At 38.1% G+C, this 15,173-nt stretch overlaps 1 protein-coding gene across 1 annotated transcript in view; it reads left to right on the forward strand.

Moving 5' to 3' along the window:
* The window catches only part of LOC115241273 (trichohyalin-like), a 47,523-nt gene that overhangs the window by 9,579 nt on the left and 22,771 nt on the right, over positions 1-15,173 (forward strand). The window contains 1 exon segment of the mRNA XM_029816942.1: positions 12,113-12,187. Within this exon segment, the coding sequence (XP_029672802.1) occupies positions 12,113-12,187 (75 nt within the window).

Below are 15,173 nucleotides of genomic sequence, written 5' to 3' on the forward strand. Positions count from 1 at the left end.
AAATTTTGCAAATACTCTATATTTGTATGTAATTATTATAAATACATAAATAATAATGTAATTCACTAATTTATAAAACTTATTTAATTTCATATAATTATATTTTTCGCTATTATCTAAATTTTCTTAAATCATAAAACAGATAACAAAAATTATAAAAAAAAGCAGGTAATTAGTCCTATTGAAATACTCATTAAAACAAGTTTTTGAAAAACATGCATTAAACAAAAAGTAGAACACGTAATCCTCAATAATTCATACAAATCATTAATCCCGTATGCAAAGCCATATGTTCTCCCATGCCTTTTTCTTTTTGCACCATACATGTCGAATAATTCAAAAACGATTCGTCCACGATCTCTTTATTCGATGACCTCGACAAACGAGATAATTTATCTAACAATCAGCTCCCCGTAAACAATACCACAAACCGACATATACAATATTCTATGAAAAGTGAGAACTTAGACTCACGGTGCGTAACAAAGTTAAATTACATAATTTGTCCCATTAACCTAATTTGATAGATCAGACGTTAGATGAATCATCCAGTTATACGATACGTCACCGAATTAGCGAGTCATCGGACGAATCGTGCCGCTACAGCTATCGAATCGAACTCGATCGACAACAAGAACAAGATGATAAAAAAACGGTCGATCGTAGGAAGCGAACGAACGAGCGGCATGATTAAATTCAAGACTTAATTACGAGATTCAAAAATAACAACAGCTGCGATTGGAATGCGTGGAATGAGCTGCTTTGGATGTGTAGGCGATAAGAATAACGTTAGAGCCACTCTATCCTCATTCACGTGGGGAAATATCACGCCCGCATATCCGCCCATCACGTCACTCATCTCCCTTTAATCACAAATACAATTACTACCATCACTACATGATCAGCCATCACCATTCACCATCATCGTCACGGTCATTGCGAGTCACCCCATCATCGACTACAACAACAATTATTACTACTACATGCACAACACCATTACGTAGCTCGAAATTAGGGATCGGCGACACGCACGTGACCTCTTCTCCCGCCAGGCTCCGCCACGGAAGACTTAACAGGTACACTAATCACACACATTAATGCTACTTGGACGCAATCTAGATACAGGAGAAAATAGTAGAAAAATCAATTTTGCGAAACTTACTTTGTAAAAAGTGAAATGTTTTGACTTAAATTTCTTTTTTCTTTAGCAAGAAATTTATTTTCAGTAATTTTATATAAATAATTTAATAAAATAATTTATAGAAATAGTATTTGAATAATTAAATACGCGTCTAAGGATATGTTGCACGTGTACATGTAAATATGTACGTATAATATACGCTTTGTGTAAATAATTTGCCTTTGAGAGAGCCACCGTATGCAAAAATGGCCTTCGCAAAATCTCACTCACAAAAAGATTGAAATTAATTGTAATGTGAAAATTTTACAAAGAGAGAGAGAGAGAGAGAGAGAGAGAGAGAGAGAGAGAGAGAGAGAGAGAGAGAGAGAGAGAGAGAGAGAGAGAGAGAGAGAGAGAGAGAGAGAGAGAGAGAGAGAGAGAGAGAGAGAGAGAGAGAGAGAGAGAGAGAGAGAGAGAGAGAGAGAGAGAGAGAGAGAGAGAGAGAGAGAGAGAGAGAGAGAGAGAGAGAGAGAGAGAGAGAGAGAGAGAGAGAGAGAGAGAGAGAGAGAGAGAGAGAGAGAGAGAGAGAGAGAGAGAGAGAGAGAGAGAGAGAGAGAGAGAGAGAGAGAGAGAGAGAGAGAGAGAGAGAGAGAGAGAGAGAGAGAGAGAGAGAGAGAGAGAGAGAGAGAGAGAGAGAGAGAGAGAGAGAGAGAGAGAGAGAGAGAGAGAGAGAGAGAGAGAGAGAGAGAGAGAGAGAGAGAGAGAGAGAGAGAGAGAGAGAGAGAGAGAGAGAGAGAGAGAGAGAGAGAGAGAGAGAGAGAGAGAGAGAGAGAGAGGAAGAGAGACAGAGAGTGCCAGAGAAAAGACAGAGACATGAAAAAAAGATTGCATATATGATTTATTTTAAAATTTAATAAAGTTAAAAGTTAAAAGGTCGCAATTGCAAGATCATGTAAGAATATTCTCTAAATGCAAATTTATATGATGTAAAACAAATTTCTTTCGCATTTATTATATATGTAAATTTACGAGATGAAAACAGGTATACGACTAACAATAAAAGAAAGCATTTACAACATAATACTAAAATTATTCCGTCGAAATAAAGTCGCATAACCGTAAGTTTGCCGTGTTCGTCGCGAATTACATGCATGCTGAATTGAAAACCAAATTAAACTCCATCGCGAGAATAATCTGACTAATCTTTTTTCTTCTTATGCACATCAAGATAAATCCACGCTCATCATGTTTTCATCTTATCGTTGTCTAAAATCCTCGCCAAGACTTCATTCATTATCAGACATTACGTTTTCTGCGTGTGTCTGTGTAGATATAAATGCGTATCGTACAGTGGCTCTCGACCAATGATACATTTACGTAAATCATCGCTACGTCACACGACTCAAGCGTATTAGGAATGATAAGCGTAAGGAAGATCGATTTAATTGGTCACATGTCTAAATTGATATGCTGCTGATAAAAATTTTACCGCATAATATATATGAATTTGTAAATTATTGTACGAATTATAATAGAGAAAAGAGATTATGCAAAAATGCGATTACATTTTTTAGACAAATATATTAACTGTGTATAATATACACAGTTAATTCGTGTAATTAATTCTCGTATTAATAAAAAAAATATATGCAACATTGCATCATTTAATCATATTAAACAATATTTACAAATTATAATAGATTATATTTCTATAAAGACTTGACTGATTTGCAAATAATATTATAAATTCATTCGAAAGAATTGGCATTCATATAATTAATGATCCGTATTTATAAAATTCATCGTCATGGTTAATATATTTATTCGAATATTGTTGCAATTAGTTCATATTCATCGACGACTATACTGTTAAATTAAATACATGCTAATTATCATATTATAAACTCTTTAATCCTTAAAAGTAGAACCAGTATATTTGGCTATTGTTGCAGCACAATATTAATTTTCAGTTATTAGTTTTAATCTAATTAATATGATTATTATACAAATAATTTAATAACGATTCGGTTATCTTTAGTAATTATGAGCAACTTTTTAATCAGAAATTAGTTTTGTATAAAATAAATATCACTTTTAATTCATATCACTGGTATTGATCCAAATATTTTTTTCTGGGTAAACAATATTCCATCAATTTACCGATGTAACCAATCAGATCTGATTCTTTCTACGCTTGAAACTTTCTATCAAAAAAAAGTCGAGAAATAAAATTCTCGAGTCGAAACATTCACTGACAGTGAGCGATCGTTCGCAGTCACATGTCCAGAGAATTTTCACGTCGCCTATCGATTCCGGACAGCGAAACTCTCGAGAATGTACATCACGCCGTTAAAACTTATCTTACGTGACATTGCGCGATGAATCTGGTAACGCAAAGTATTCCGGAGAGTAGCAGAGACAAAAAAAGAGATTGACGTTCTTCTCGCGTGTACATACACACGCGACAAAAACAAAGAGAGAGAAAGAAAAAGTGGTAAACAATGTTGGTAAACAACGACATATTCGTATTTTAAACAACATTCGGCCGAGTTTTGACGAACAGGAGGATGGACGAGATACACCACGCGAAAGAATCGACGTCAGGCTGTACGAGACTTTTGGTTCATCCTCTGTAAGAGAATAATTTTCATATCTATATATATATATTACACTTTATAATCTTCTCTTTTTTCAATATTTACATACACATTATATAAGCCACACATTGATATGATATCTATACCGCTATATATACTGTTCACATCCTCTCATTCTACCGCGTGTATATCTCTATACATATGGAATGTCTTGACTCTTTATATGTATATATATATGCACCATCTCATACATTATATACGTACGTACACACACATATGAGCGCATTTATCGCGTATGTATGTACATATGTATAAAAATCCATAAATTACAGATTTACATTCTCATACACCTTTTATATTTATGTTCTGCCATCATCTCGGCTGTGATTCACTGTGAATGTAACGCCCAGTTATATATATACTCTCTCTTCTCGTTCTTGTACGCCTCAGACACGTTCTTGCCCATCACGACTTACCGCTATCATCGCCAACCGTCGTTATCGATGCACAAGCAGCGGGACGGTCCGAAAGTCGTCAAGTCGCGTCAAGGCAAGCCGATCCCAGGCCCAAGGGAGGACTTTGCGACTGTTTGGCACCGACCTGATGCGAGACGCGATAACACGACGTCGTTCTCCTCGCGTAATCTTACTGTCTTATCCTCTCTACCATAACACCATTCGCCGAGTATCGGGAGTTTCGGCAGATCGATGTTTTCCAGTACACGTAATATTATCGATAATTTTGATAATATACCTAATTAGAAATCTGACTTGAAAGGAATTTTGATTGTATAATCCTCTATATTTTTATTTGTCTGTTCTATCTTTTATTTTCACATCTTTTATAGCTTATTTTATATATATTATTATTCTATATTTTATATATTTATATACTCTCTTTAAGATTGAAATTTGCTCGTTGTATATCATATTGATCACGATTTATTCTGGAAAATACATCGATCTGCTCGCACCCCCGTCACTCATTACACACGAACTCATCAAGGTGCGTATCCGCGTGCGACTGCTTAGCTCGATGAATAGCCGATCTTTCCCTGGCTCGTTGGCGGATAATTATTTCTTTTTTTTTTTACATCGAATCGATAAAACTCAAATCCCTTTACGCAGGATCGTGGAACGCCGATACGCATCCGCACATGCATCCAAAAGAGATCTTGTCCATGCGACGTGGCCGCGTTTCGAATTAGCAATTATTATGAAATCGCCGTCTTGTGCGTCGATATTATGATGGGTCCTCGCGTATTCCTATATAGAATAAGCTTTATGATCGCAACGGGTTCTTTGGGAAAAAAAGAATAAATCGTAAAAGACATAAGGAATGTGTTAACGGTATGCGATGATGAGAAATCATCGAAACGCCGCGCGCAGAAAAATGGACAACGATGTCGGCCGTACGTCGCGGTGGGCGAAAGAACTGCGGCGGCGCCCGGCGTCCGGAAGAGGATCACTGTGAAAAAAAATATAGAGAAAAAAAAATAAACCAAGCACACACAAATACATTGGAATGTTAGAGCGTGCGACCTTGCGACCGTGAGATCGTCAAAAAGACTTAACGTGGCGTTGCCGATCGACGATCGTCGATCATCGCCTGTGATCAGTGTGGTGTCAATCGAATCTTAGAACAAAAAAATCGAAGAGAAAAAAGACAAATCTGAAATTAAATAGAGAACTAATTTCGAGAGAGGGAGAGAGAGAAAGGGAGAACGAAGAATGAATGTCGAGACGCGTGGATGAGGAGATTCTTGCAATTTTGATCGACGAAGAGAATCGATTGACTTTTCGATCGCATTTTTTTTTTTTTTTTTTTTTTTTTGTGTGACGTGAACGTCATGGTCGAATTCTATCAATCTATTGAAATTTTATCCTATCAATCTGTGAAATTTATCCACCAATGTATTAGAATTTAGCGAAAGATTGGAATTTTGTTGACGCAAAAATATTATTTTTCTTAGCGTGTGTATTTTTCTTCCTCCTCGAAATTTAAACGGTTATTAAATACACATAGCAGTCATTAACCTAGGTCGTTGACCGGATCAACGGATGGATAACAGTTTTACAGGCAGAATTAAATTAAATTAAATTAATTAAGTGAATGCATTTTTATCAAATTCAAGAGACTTTCAAGATAGCGATCTTCTTGCCTTGAATAATATCGCGCGGCTTGGTTGCTGTACGATTTTCCCAAAACAAAGGCTACTTGTAATCGCTACTTGTCGTTTTTATTCGGAGTGACGAGAACGTCCTTATATCAGAGAAGAAAACGAGGAAGATTGTTTTGGAAGAAGGAAGCTCGGCGGTACGTCGCTTTTCTTTCGTCAACCGGGACGCTGCCGGTGCCACTTTTGCTTCCTCGAGACTGTCCCGTGAACGGAGAGATTGGAGGATAATAATTGCGCAAAAATTGTGCCATTTGTTGTCAGCATGCATAGTGAAGAGAAATGCTTTTTCGAATTTTAGTATTTATTTATAAAGAGATGAAAATTCTAATAAAAAACCGCCAATTTATTGATAAAGAAATGAAAAATTACCGCACAAATTACCACGGAACGTTTTATCGCTATTATTCTGATATAAATACGCCTATGAAATTGAGATAAAATAGATATTTTTATGTATCATTTTATTTATCATGTTACAATTTTTTTCAAAATCTGCAAATGCAATATGATTGTCGTATTCTTTGTAATAAATTTTCGTCGAATAAAAAAAATGGATATGTCAGGAAGAGAAGAATGTGTAAAATGAGCAAAAATGTGCTCTTTACATTTTATGTAACAAAGATTTTCAAATGACTTTTATTTATTTTATTAAATAAAGTTTAAATACATGACAGAGAGAAAGAGAAAGAGATAGAAAAAGCATTGGATGGTATCGCTGACAGCACACAAAATAAAACGAAATAAAACTTTGTCAACAAACTCCGAAAGAAACGACAAACACAGGGGCAGTCTCATGCGTTAGCGAAGCTGCACTCAACCATAACCACCGTAGTCACATCTCTGAACCGTACCACCGCATACTTCACATTCAAGAAAGTAAAAATCAAAGAAATCAGACAACATCTCAACTACATCATCAAACAGACATAAAAATAAAGAAAGAGACACGACAGAGAAAGTCTGCGGCGCGAGAAAGAATCGACGATCTATAACCGTCTTCTCCGTTTGTTGCTTCTGTTATATCAGGAGCTCAAAGCGACGAACGAGAGCCTGAAGAGTCTGCAGACGCAGCTGGAGCTCGCGTATGCCTCGACTGCGTCTTCGGGACAGCCGGTGGCCGGCGGCATAGGCGGATTCGCAGGGTCCGGCATCATCGGACTAGGTAGCGTATCGGGGATTGCAGGTGCAGGGAGCGGCGGTACCGTCCTCGGAGGTAGCGTGGCGGTTCCAGGCGGCGTGCCCGGTAGCACCACCCTGACCGCTATCATGGAGACGAAAGACGCGCGGATAACGACCCTGGAAAAGGAGGTGATTTTACTGGAGGCTGAGTTGCAGCGTATTAAGGAGTGCGGCGGTAGACTACGGGAGCAATTGCTCAAAGCTACCGCTGTGCCAAGCAGCGGTGTACAACAGCAGCAGCAGCCGACCGGCCTGGGTGGTCAGCAACAGCCCGGCACGTTGGCCCTGGTCAGGGGACCGTCCATGATGACCTCGCTGGTACCGTACGGTGGCCAAGCGTCGTCCGCGCCACTAACCAGTTCGTTACTTGCCGGTTCGACAGGTGGGACCACCGGAAGCGGCGGCGGGTTGGGCATGGGCGGTGGTGTCGGGGTCGGTGGCGGTTCCTCGTGCCTGGCCGGTATTTCGTCGGGCACCACCACTGGCGTGGTCAATCCGTATACCGATCGCTACGCCACCGACCACCATCATCCTCATCAGCTGCATCATCATCAACATCACCATCATCATCATTTACATCAACAGCAGCAGCATCAGTTGCAGCTGCAACAGCAGCAGCAGCAAATGCAACAACACTTGAAACAATTAGAGCCGGCGGCAGCGGGCGCCCTCGCGCTGCACGCTCACACCTTCAACAAGCACGACCTGAACTTCAAACGGCAAGTAAGTTTCTTCATCAACAACGTGCGCATCGAAAAGAACGACGCCGTCTAGGGTGACAGCTGGGACGGCGCGGGAGGTCGAGAGTTTCTTCTCCGGTACACAGGTACACGAGGATCACGATTGCGTCGTCGTCTTCGTCTTGATCGTCGTCGTCGTTGTCTTCATCATCGTCATCGTCGTCTTCGTCGTTGTCATCGTCGTCGTCGTCGTCGTCGTCGTAGTCATCGTAATCCTCGTCGGCTAGTTTCGAGAGCCATTGAAATCGGAGGACTGGATTGAAATGAGGGCAATTCGGAAAAAAAAAAAAATTAGAGAGAAAAATGTGTTGTTTTTATCGAGGATGATTATCCAAAAGCAAGGAAAATGAGCGTCTTCGGTGAAGAGGCTAAATCGCCGCGAAGAAAAGAATCGAGGTGACAGAAGGTCGAAGAGAAGGGCGGGCGTACATAATATGTAGGACGTTTTTTCCGTTGAAGGGAGAGGAAGCCGAAGAGCTGGCGTTGATGCAAGAACGGATCGCCGAGACGGCGACTTCCGCACGCGAGGATCTTTCGATTTCCCTCGTCTTCTTCTCTAGAACGTAGTACGCGCGTACAAAGTTTAGGAATCTGTGAGAATTAAAACGACGATGCGGTTGACGAGAATCTGATCGATCTCGGGCTACGCGCCACGACACATCCCTGACTTTAAGTCAGAGCTGCGTTTCGTAAAATTAGACTTTTAATATGATGATTAAGAAATGTGTCTGTGAGTATTATTACGCGAGTTTCTACTTTGTTAACTAAACTAAATGTTAATTAAACTCAGACATTTAGCAATTATTTAATCGGTAAGACAATAAGATAATCAAATTTTTCATAAAATAGCTCATTCAATCTTCTGTACATTTAAAAGTATTTTTTAAGAAATGAAATTGATCTCTTAAATCGATATTATTAGCATACTTAAAAGCGCTATTTATAATTAATAGTTTTTTATTTGTTACAGTTTAAATGAAACTTCAGAAATAACTTAATGGCATTTTGTAGATTTCTCCATCTAATATTACAAACATTGCAATTTTACGAAACAGAGCCCTGTTAATAATCCATCAGCAATTGATACAATTGATACAAATAGTTTGAAAAGTCTTCGGAAAGAGATACTTGGTACTAATACTTGTTTTTTAATAAATTACTTTCTATTTCGAATAAATCATTATATAAGACATTATAAAAGAGGAAGGAAGAAAGAGGTTCTATCTGAAAGAAAAGTTAAAAAAAGGAATCAAAAATTGGAGAACGATAATTAAATATAGCAAAGTGATAAGCGAAAAAAGAAACATTTTTCGCGAAATTATGAATATTGTGATAATATGGAACAAGTTCTATATCTAATTTTAAAATCTAATTAAAGGCTGAATATTTAGTACCAAGCCGAATACTTGCATATCTAGTATCTAAATTACAGAATATGAGACGGTAGCGCGAATATTTAATCGCAAATAGAGTCTGTAGCTATAGTGGAATCGTTAGGTAGAATCTATCGCACGAACGTTCCCTAAACAACGTAACGTGCTGCTCCCAAGTATATGTTGCTCTTGAGTACGAATACACAAACTCGAAAAACACATCAAGTATATGTTAATTAAAACGAATAAACTTGCAAACTTTGCAAATTACATTTTGCTCGATACGAGCGACTCAACGCGAACAAGTTATTATCTAGATGAGCGAAAATGTATTTCATCGCGTGTGATTGGCCTAGCGTTATTCCCGACGTCGCGTTATCTTCGCTGCGTCGCTAATTTTCCCGTCTTCCTTCTTAGAAGAGCTTTAGAGGAGCCATTTTAGCATGGGATTAGATTAACGTAAATAATATCGCCATAAGTGTATTCATAGTGTCGACTCGTAGAACGGACGTCGTTTTACTTCTCACCGACTCTCGTCGACCGCGTCCGTCACACATACGCACACAAACACATACACAGATACATACATACATACATACATACACATACATTTTAACACGTACCTGTTTTCTTTACCTTTCTCGACTCTCGTCGACCGCGTCCGTCACACATACACACACAAACACATACACAGATACATACATACATACACATACATTTTAACACGTACCTGTTTTCTTTACCTTTCGATATCCTTTTTCTCCTCTAGATATTGCGACATTATATCCAGAATGTTGTCTGATGAATTCGACAGAGATATTTTGGATATACAAATGTCGAGAAAAAACTGAATATTCTGAAATATTAAAAAAACGTGCATTGGACATCGATACTGTTAAACCAGAGAAGTATAGTCAAAGAGGCGCGAGATAAGAGGGAGATTTGGTACGCGAGGATTCCGGATGAGATCCCGCGGTGAGAAAGTCAACGAGAAAGTCATATATACATATAATTCGGTAGCTGCTATATTGCAACGCGGTTAGAAAACCATGCGTATCTAAAATTCTTAGGCCTTAGATCGCGAGTTTACGAGAACGTTGTTAAAAATATGTCTATTATACGAATGTTGATGTTGTTTGCGGATGCGCGGCGAGAAACTGAAGATGGTGAAAATGGAGATTACCAGAGAAGAAGAGAGAAATTATTTGAATGGAACGCGCAGAGAATTACGTCTATATATAAATATATATATATATATATATATATATATATATACTTATACACACACACACACACATACTTCTATCAAAAATATATATACATATACAATATGTGAAGAGATGCGTGTGCGTGTACGATGCGTATGTAGGTAGATAGGTAAGAAAAAAAAGTCTACCTGAAGCTTCCGCCGGTATATTTTCGTAGCTCACAGCGATTTATCTAACTCTGCATCCAGCCTCCTTCCTAAACCCTTCTCCTTCTCAAACGCATCCAAATAATATACGTGTTACGGGCTATACCTGGCTTAATTATAGACGAATAATACATTAATCGAGTCGAGTCTCTAACATGGATGATTCTCGAAATGACGCACGTTCTGTTCCAAACATATCACGCTCAAAATGTTCCCGCTTGCCGAGGCCGGACAGCCGAGGCCGTTCCGAGGTTGTGACAATCCTTATTTTTCTACCGTGTACTCGTATAAGATCGTAAGGCGTCGTATCGGTGAACATTCGATTATGTAACGCGAAGATCTCCGACACGTCATTTCGCTTGCTCGTACGTTGGAAGCTGGACGTTGACTAATTGACACGATTAATCGCATCCGGATTGCAGCGTTTGCAAAATGTGATTGCAATGGTCGAGCTGGGTATGCCCTGACCGATCCGTTTCCCACTCCCTCCGTTCCATAAAACTCCCACATCGTCTCGAGGATGGAACCGCGACGACCGGGATCCGGGATGACGATTTCCCCAGGGAGGGAAAGACCGATTTCTCCCTCTCTCCGACAACCCGGATATTTTCCGCCGCCTCGGTCGACGTTTCGCGATCTTACTCGTGCGAAAGACGAAACGCCGTCCTGGGGACGACTGCTTCACACGCTCGCAAGGTCAGCCTCATCTTTAAAGCTTAAACAAAACGGTCCTCTTCCTAGTTTGCGCCTCCTGGACGGGAGACGAGCGATATACGCTCTCGCGATAATGAAAAACCGGCACTATAATTATGAAAATTGTTATGTCACCATACTGATGATGATAATGATAATAATAATGTGATGAAGAAAAAAACGCAAGGAGGCGAGTTTGTTTTCGCGCGTTGTCAACCTCTTGTTTCCGCTAATTTTTACGCGATTTTCTGCGGAAACTGATCCTTCTTAAGATCCTCAGCAGGTTCAAGACCCTGGCGGATGCTACGGAGGAACCACCGTGATGGATCACGCGTAAAGGAGAAGAGAGATCATTGATTTTTATTTATTTATTTCTTTGGCTGTAGATCGCAACGACACATCCATTGCAGCTCATTTCATTCTAAATCGCGGTTTTTTAGTTAAAATTTATAACGAATAATACATTATAATTACTTAATATTACATAAAATTCTCTTGGAGAAACGTAATTTTTTTCTTAAAAAAAATTCAAATTGATATATTTGTGTGTTTCTAAATAATTAAATATTTTATTGATATTTATTTCAAAACATAATGTTGTGGAAAATTATGTAACTCTTATTTTGGCTAAAGCTTGATATTGCTAATAATATCATAATTCCAAAGTTAAAAGTTTAAAGATGGAATTATGACACAAAGGCTTTGCGCGCTAATTATAGAAAATATTTTCTTTCCTTATATATATTCGTCTCGGACAAAAAATATTAAAATAAATCCATAAAAAAGTTAAATAGTGGATGTAAATTTGTTTGCGCAGGTCGAGTACTCGCGGATGAGACAACTGCATTTTGCATTCCAAACGCAAAAATCCCAACATGCAAGTCGAGTATTGGTAAAACACTTTCATCGAAAATTTATATATTTTAATTTTAATGATATCATCCAGTCGATTAAATCATGTCAACGAAGTTACCAGACATTCAGATTATCTCAAATTTTTTTTTTTTTCTCAACCGGTCAAGAATACAATCAACAATAACGAAGATAATTTACAATCTCCTACACCATATTATCATGATAACCGTGGCAAAAAAAAAAGAAAGAAGAAAGAAAAAAAGGAAATTACGTTCCTATGCTGTCTCACATCACATTCATGTATATTCTTCACATTTCTCGTTCTTCTCTCTATCCTTTCCTTGCTCACTATAATTTCCTGTCCCATTTAAGAGAAGAACGCACTCAATTCACATCGACAATCACAAGCATCAATACAATACTCGCCATGCGACACGCAAAAACGATCAATCAAGGGTCAAGATCATCGCGCCACATACTTCATATTCTTCGCCTCATCTTGTAATCTTAAAGTGCCACAAAATTCAACAGTCATAGTATTCGATCACGATAATCGGTGTCACTATATGAAAGCATTATAATCATCAATAATTTCATCAGCTTTGCATCATTAGATCTGAATCATTGGATTCAGATTCGATATCGATTCTTGCGCCGCCATTGAATCATTCTCTCTAATCATCGGATTCGTGCTCTCATCTCTTCATAATCATTGAGTCGCAAAGTAGTTAATAAATATACATGGAAAATATACATCGCGAGAATCATCGCACGACATATAGATCGATTGATAGCTTTCATGATGATCATTATCGTCTCTCTTCGATCGTGCAACTCGCATGGGAACTTAGGTCCAGCATGTTGCATGCGTCGTTAGGAGTTTACGTGGATGTAGTATACATCATCGCGCAGCAGCCACTCATTCACATCGTTATCGTCGTTATCTTTATCATCGATAATCGCCGAGGTACTCGTCGAGTCTCCTCGCGATATCATCCTTTCGTTAATCGAATCAAAGACCAATTATCTTAATTAATCTTGATTGCAAATTATTATTAAAAATTTTATAGTCAAAATTATATATGCATTGTAAAAATATTTTATAATCCAGAATCTAAATTATAGTAAAAGATAATTGTAAAAAAAAATCTAAAAAATTCGTTGTATTATATCACGAGAGGACCAATCGCGAGGAATTGCCGCAAACTCATTCGTCCAGCATTGTTTTTATCGAACGATCGTGCAAACTCTCTCGGCAAGATCGCGTCATCAAGCGAGAATCGCTTCTTATCCATTCGCTCGCGGTGTCGTCATCCTTTCGATCATCAAGGATCATCGTCGAGAAAAACGTGTCGCTTTAAGCGCAAGCGTTCGCGCAACGACTACGCGACTCGTCATCGGCAAGTATACGAAGCAAGCCCGCCGTCATCGTTTCGTATCCCCAGTTCTTGAGTTGTCTCTCCCATTTCTTATACCGTAGAGACCTTGTTGTCATAATTAGCGAGACGCATGCCTCATTATCGATTCCCTTTGATACACCCCCGCCGACCTCGCTCTCGAGGCGCTGTATGCATGCTGCACGCGCAAGCAGAAAATGCATTCGCCATGTAGCTCCGTCGTCCCGTTCGGATAAGACGCACGTGGACGTGCGCATAAGACATACGTGTACGTCGGGACGACGATCATCGTCCACGAACGTCGGATTACCTATCGGGAGAGCCCGTTAATTCGGTAGCCCGTCTACAGAAGACGGAGAGGATCATTCAGTTTGTCTACGGGTCTCGCCAGAATAATTTCTTTGGTCGCGTAGAAAGCTGCGTTTTTTAGTCTCGGCTATCTGTAACTACGACCTAGTTTGTGTCCGGACATTTCTTAGAGTCTATCTTTAAAATGTATTTTATGCATGAAACTTGAAATATATTATAATAAAAAATACATTATAAATAATAAAAGAATTAGACATAAAGTTTTTAAATTGATTTTTAAAGAAAATTTTAATGAAAAAAAAGAACTTGGTGCTAAAATCAAGATAACGATAATTATTTACGAGTTGTAGGCAAGTGTATTTATTGTTAATAAAAGATAGGCTCTACAAAAATTATTTTATGAAGACCATTTTCTCTTATTTTGCGGCTACATTAATTGGGGAAGATTGAACAAAATTGAGATGTCAAAATAACGTCTTTAATAGATGACAAGTTTAACAACATGACTCGTAGATAAACCAAATGCTACCTTTTGCCCGATAGACCTTAAGGTATATCTAGCATTTAAGATAAAGCTAAGTTAGCGATAAGTCAGTATTGAATGGCAGTCCCTAATTCCGCAGAATTCTTCTTACAATCGGACAAATTAATAATGAATCTTATAGTAATAAGTCATATTTTTAGTAACGTTTTGAAAATAATAAAATATGAATTTAAGAATTCGGTGAAATATAAATTAGTGGAACAACTAATGACAACTAATAACCTTTAATTAAGCCGTGCGTGTTAAATTATATAAGTGTGTTCCAAATTCTCTAATCTTAATTTTAAAAATTAGATTTGTTGATTAATTTGAAGTTGATTTTTCCTTAATTAAAATAAAACATAATATTGATAACAAAGAAGAATTTCTCGCGAAATTATATAAACTTATACAATCAAATCTTACTGTCATATCTCATGTAAATTCAAGTAAATTTTTTCAATATTTTATATAATTAAAGATTGTGTGGATTATCAAAATATTTAATAAAAGGCTGCAATATACAAAAAAGATATAAACTTTTTGAAAAATTTCTTGAATGAAAAATCAACTCCGAATTCGCCGAAGAATCTATCATAATAATTAAGATTGAAAATTCTGGACACCTAAGATAGGTCCTTATGGACATATAACGAGCAGACGTTTCATCCGAAAGAGGGATAGCGGAATTGGGCGGCCTTCGTGGTGAGTGAAGCATTATTAAACGTGGTGCCCCAATATTCTAGCTTTCTGAGGAGGTAAGGAAATTCTTCACCCGCCCAAGAAGCTCTTCC

The sequence above is a fragment of the Formica exsecta genome, unplaced genomic scaffold, assembly GCF_003651465.1.
Source record: "Formica exsecta isolate Colony F162 unplaced genomic scaffold, ASM365146v1 scaffold475, whole genome shotgun sequence".
Classification (NCBI taxonomy): Eukaryota; Metazoa; Arthropoda; class Insecta; order Hymenoptera; family Formicidae; genus Formica; species Formica exsecta.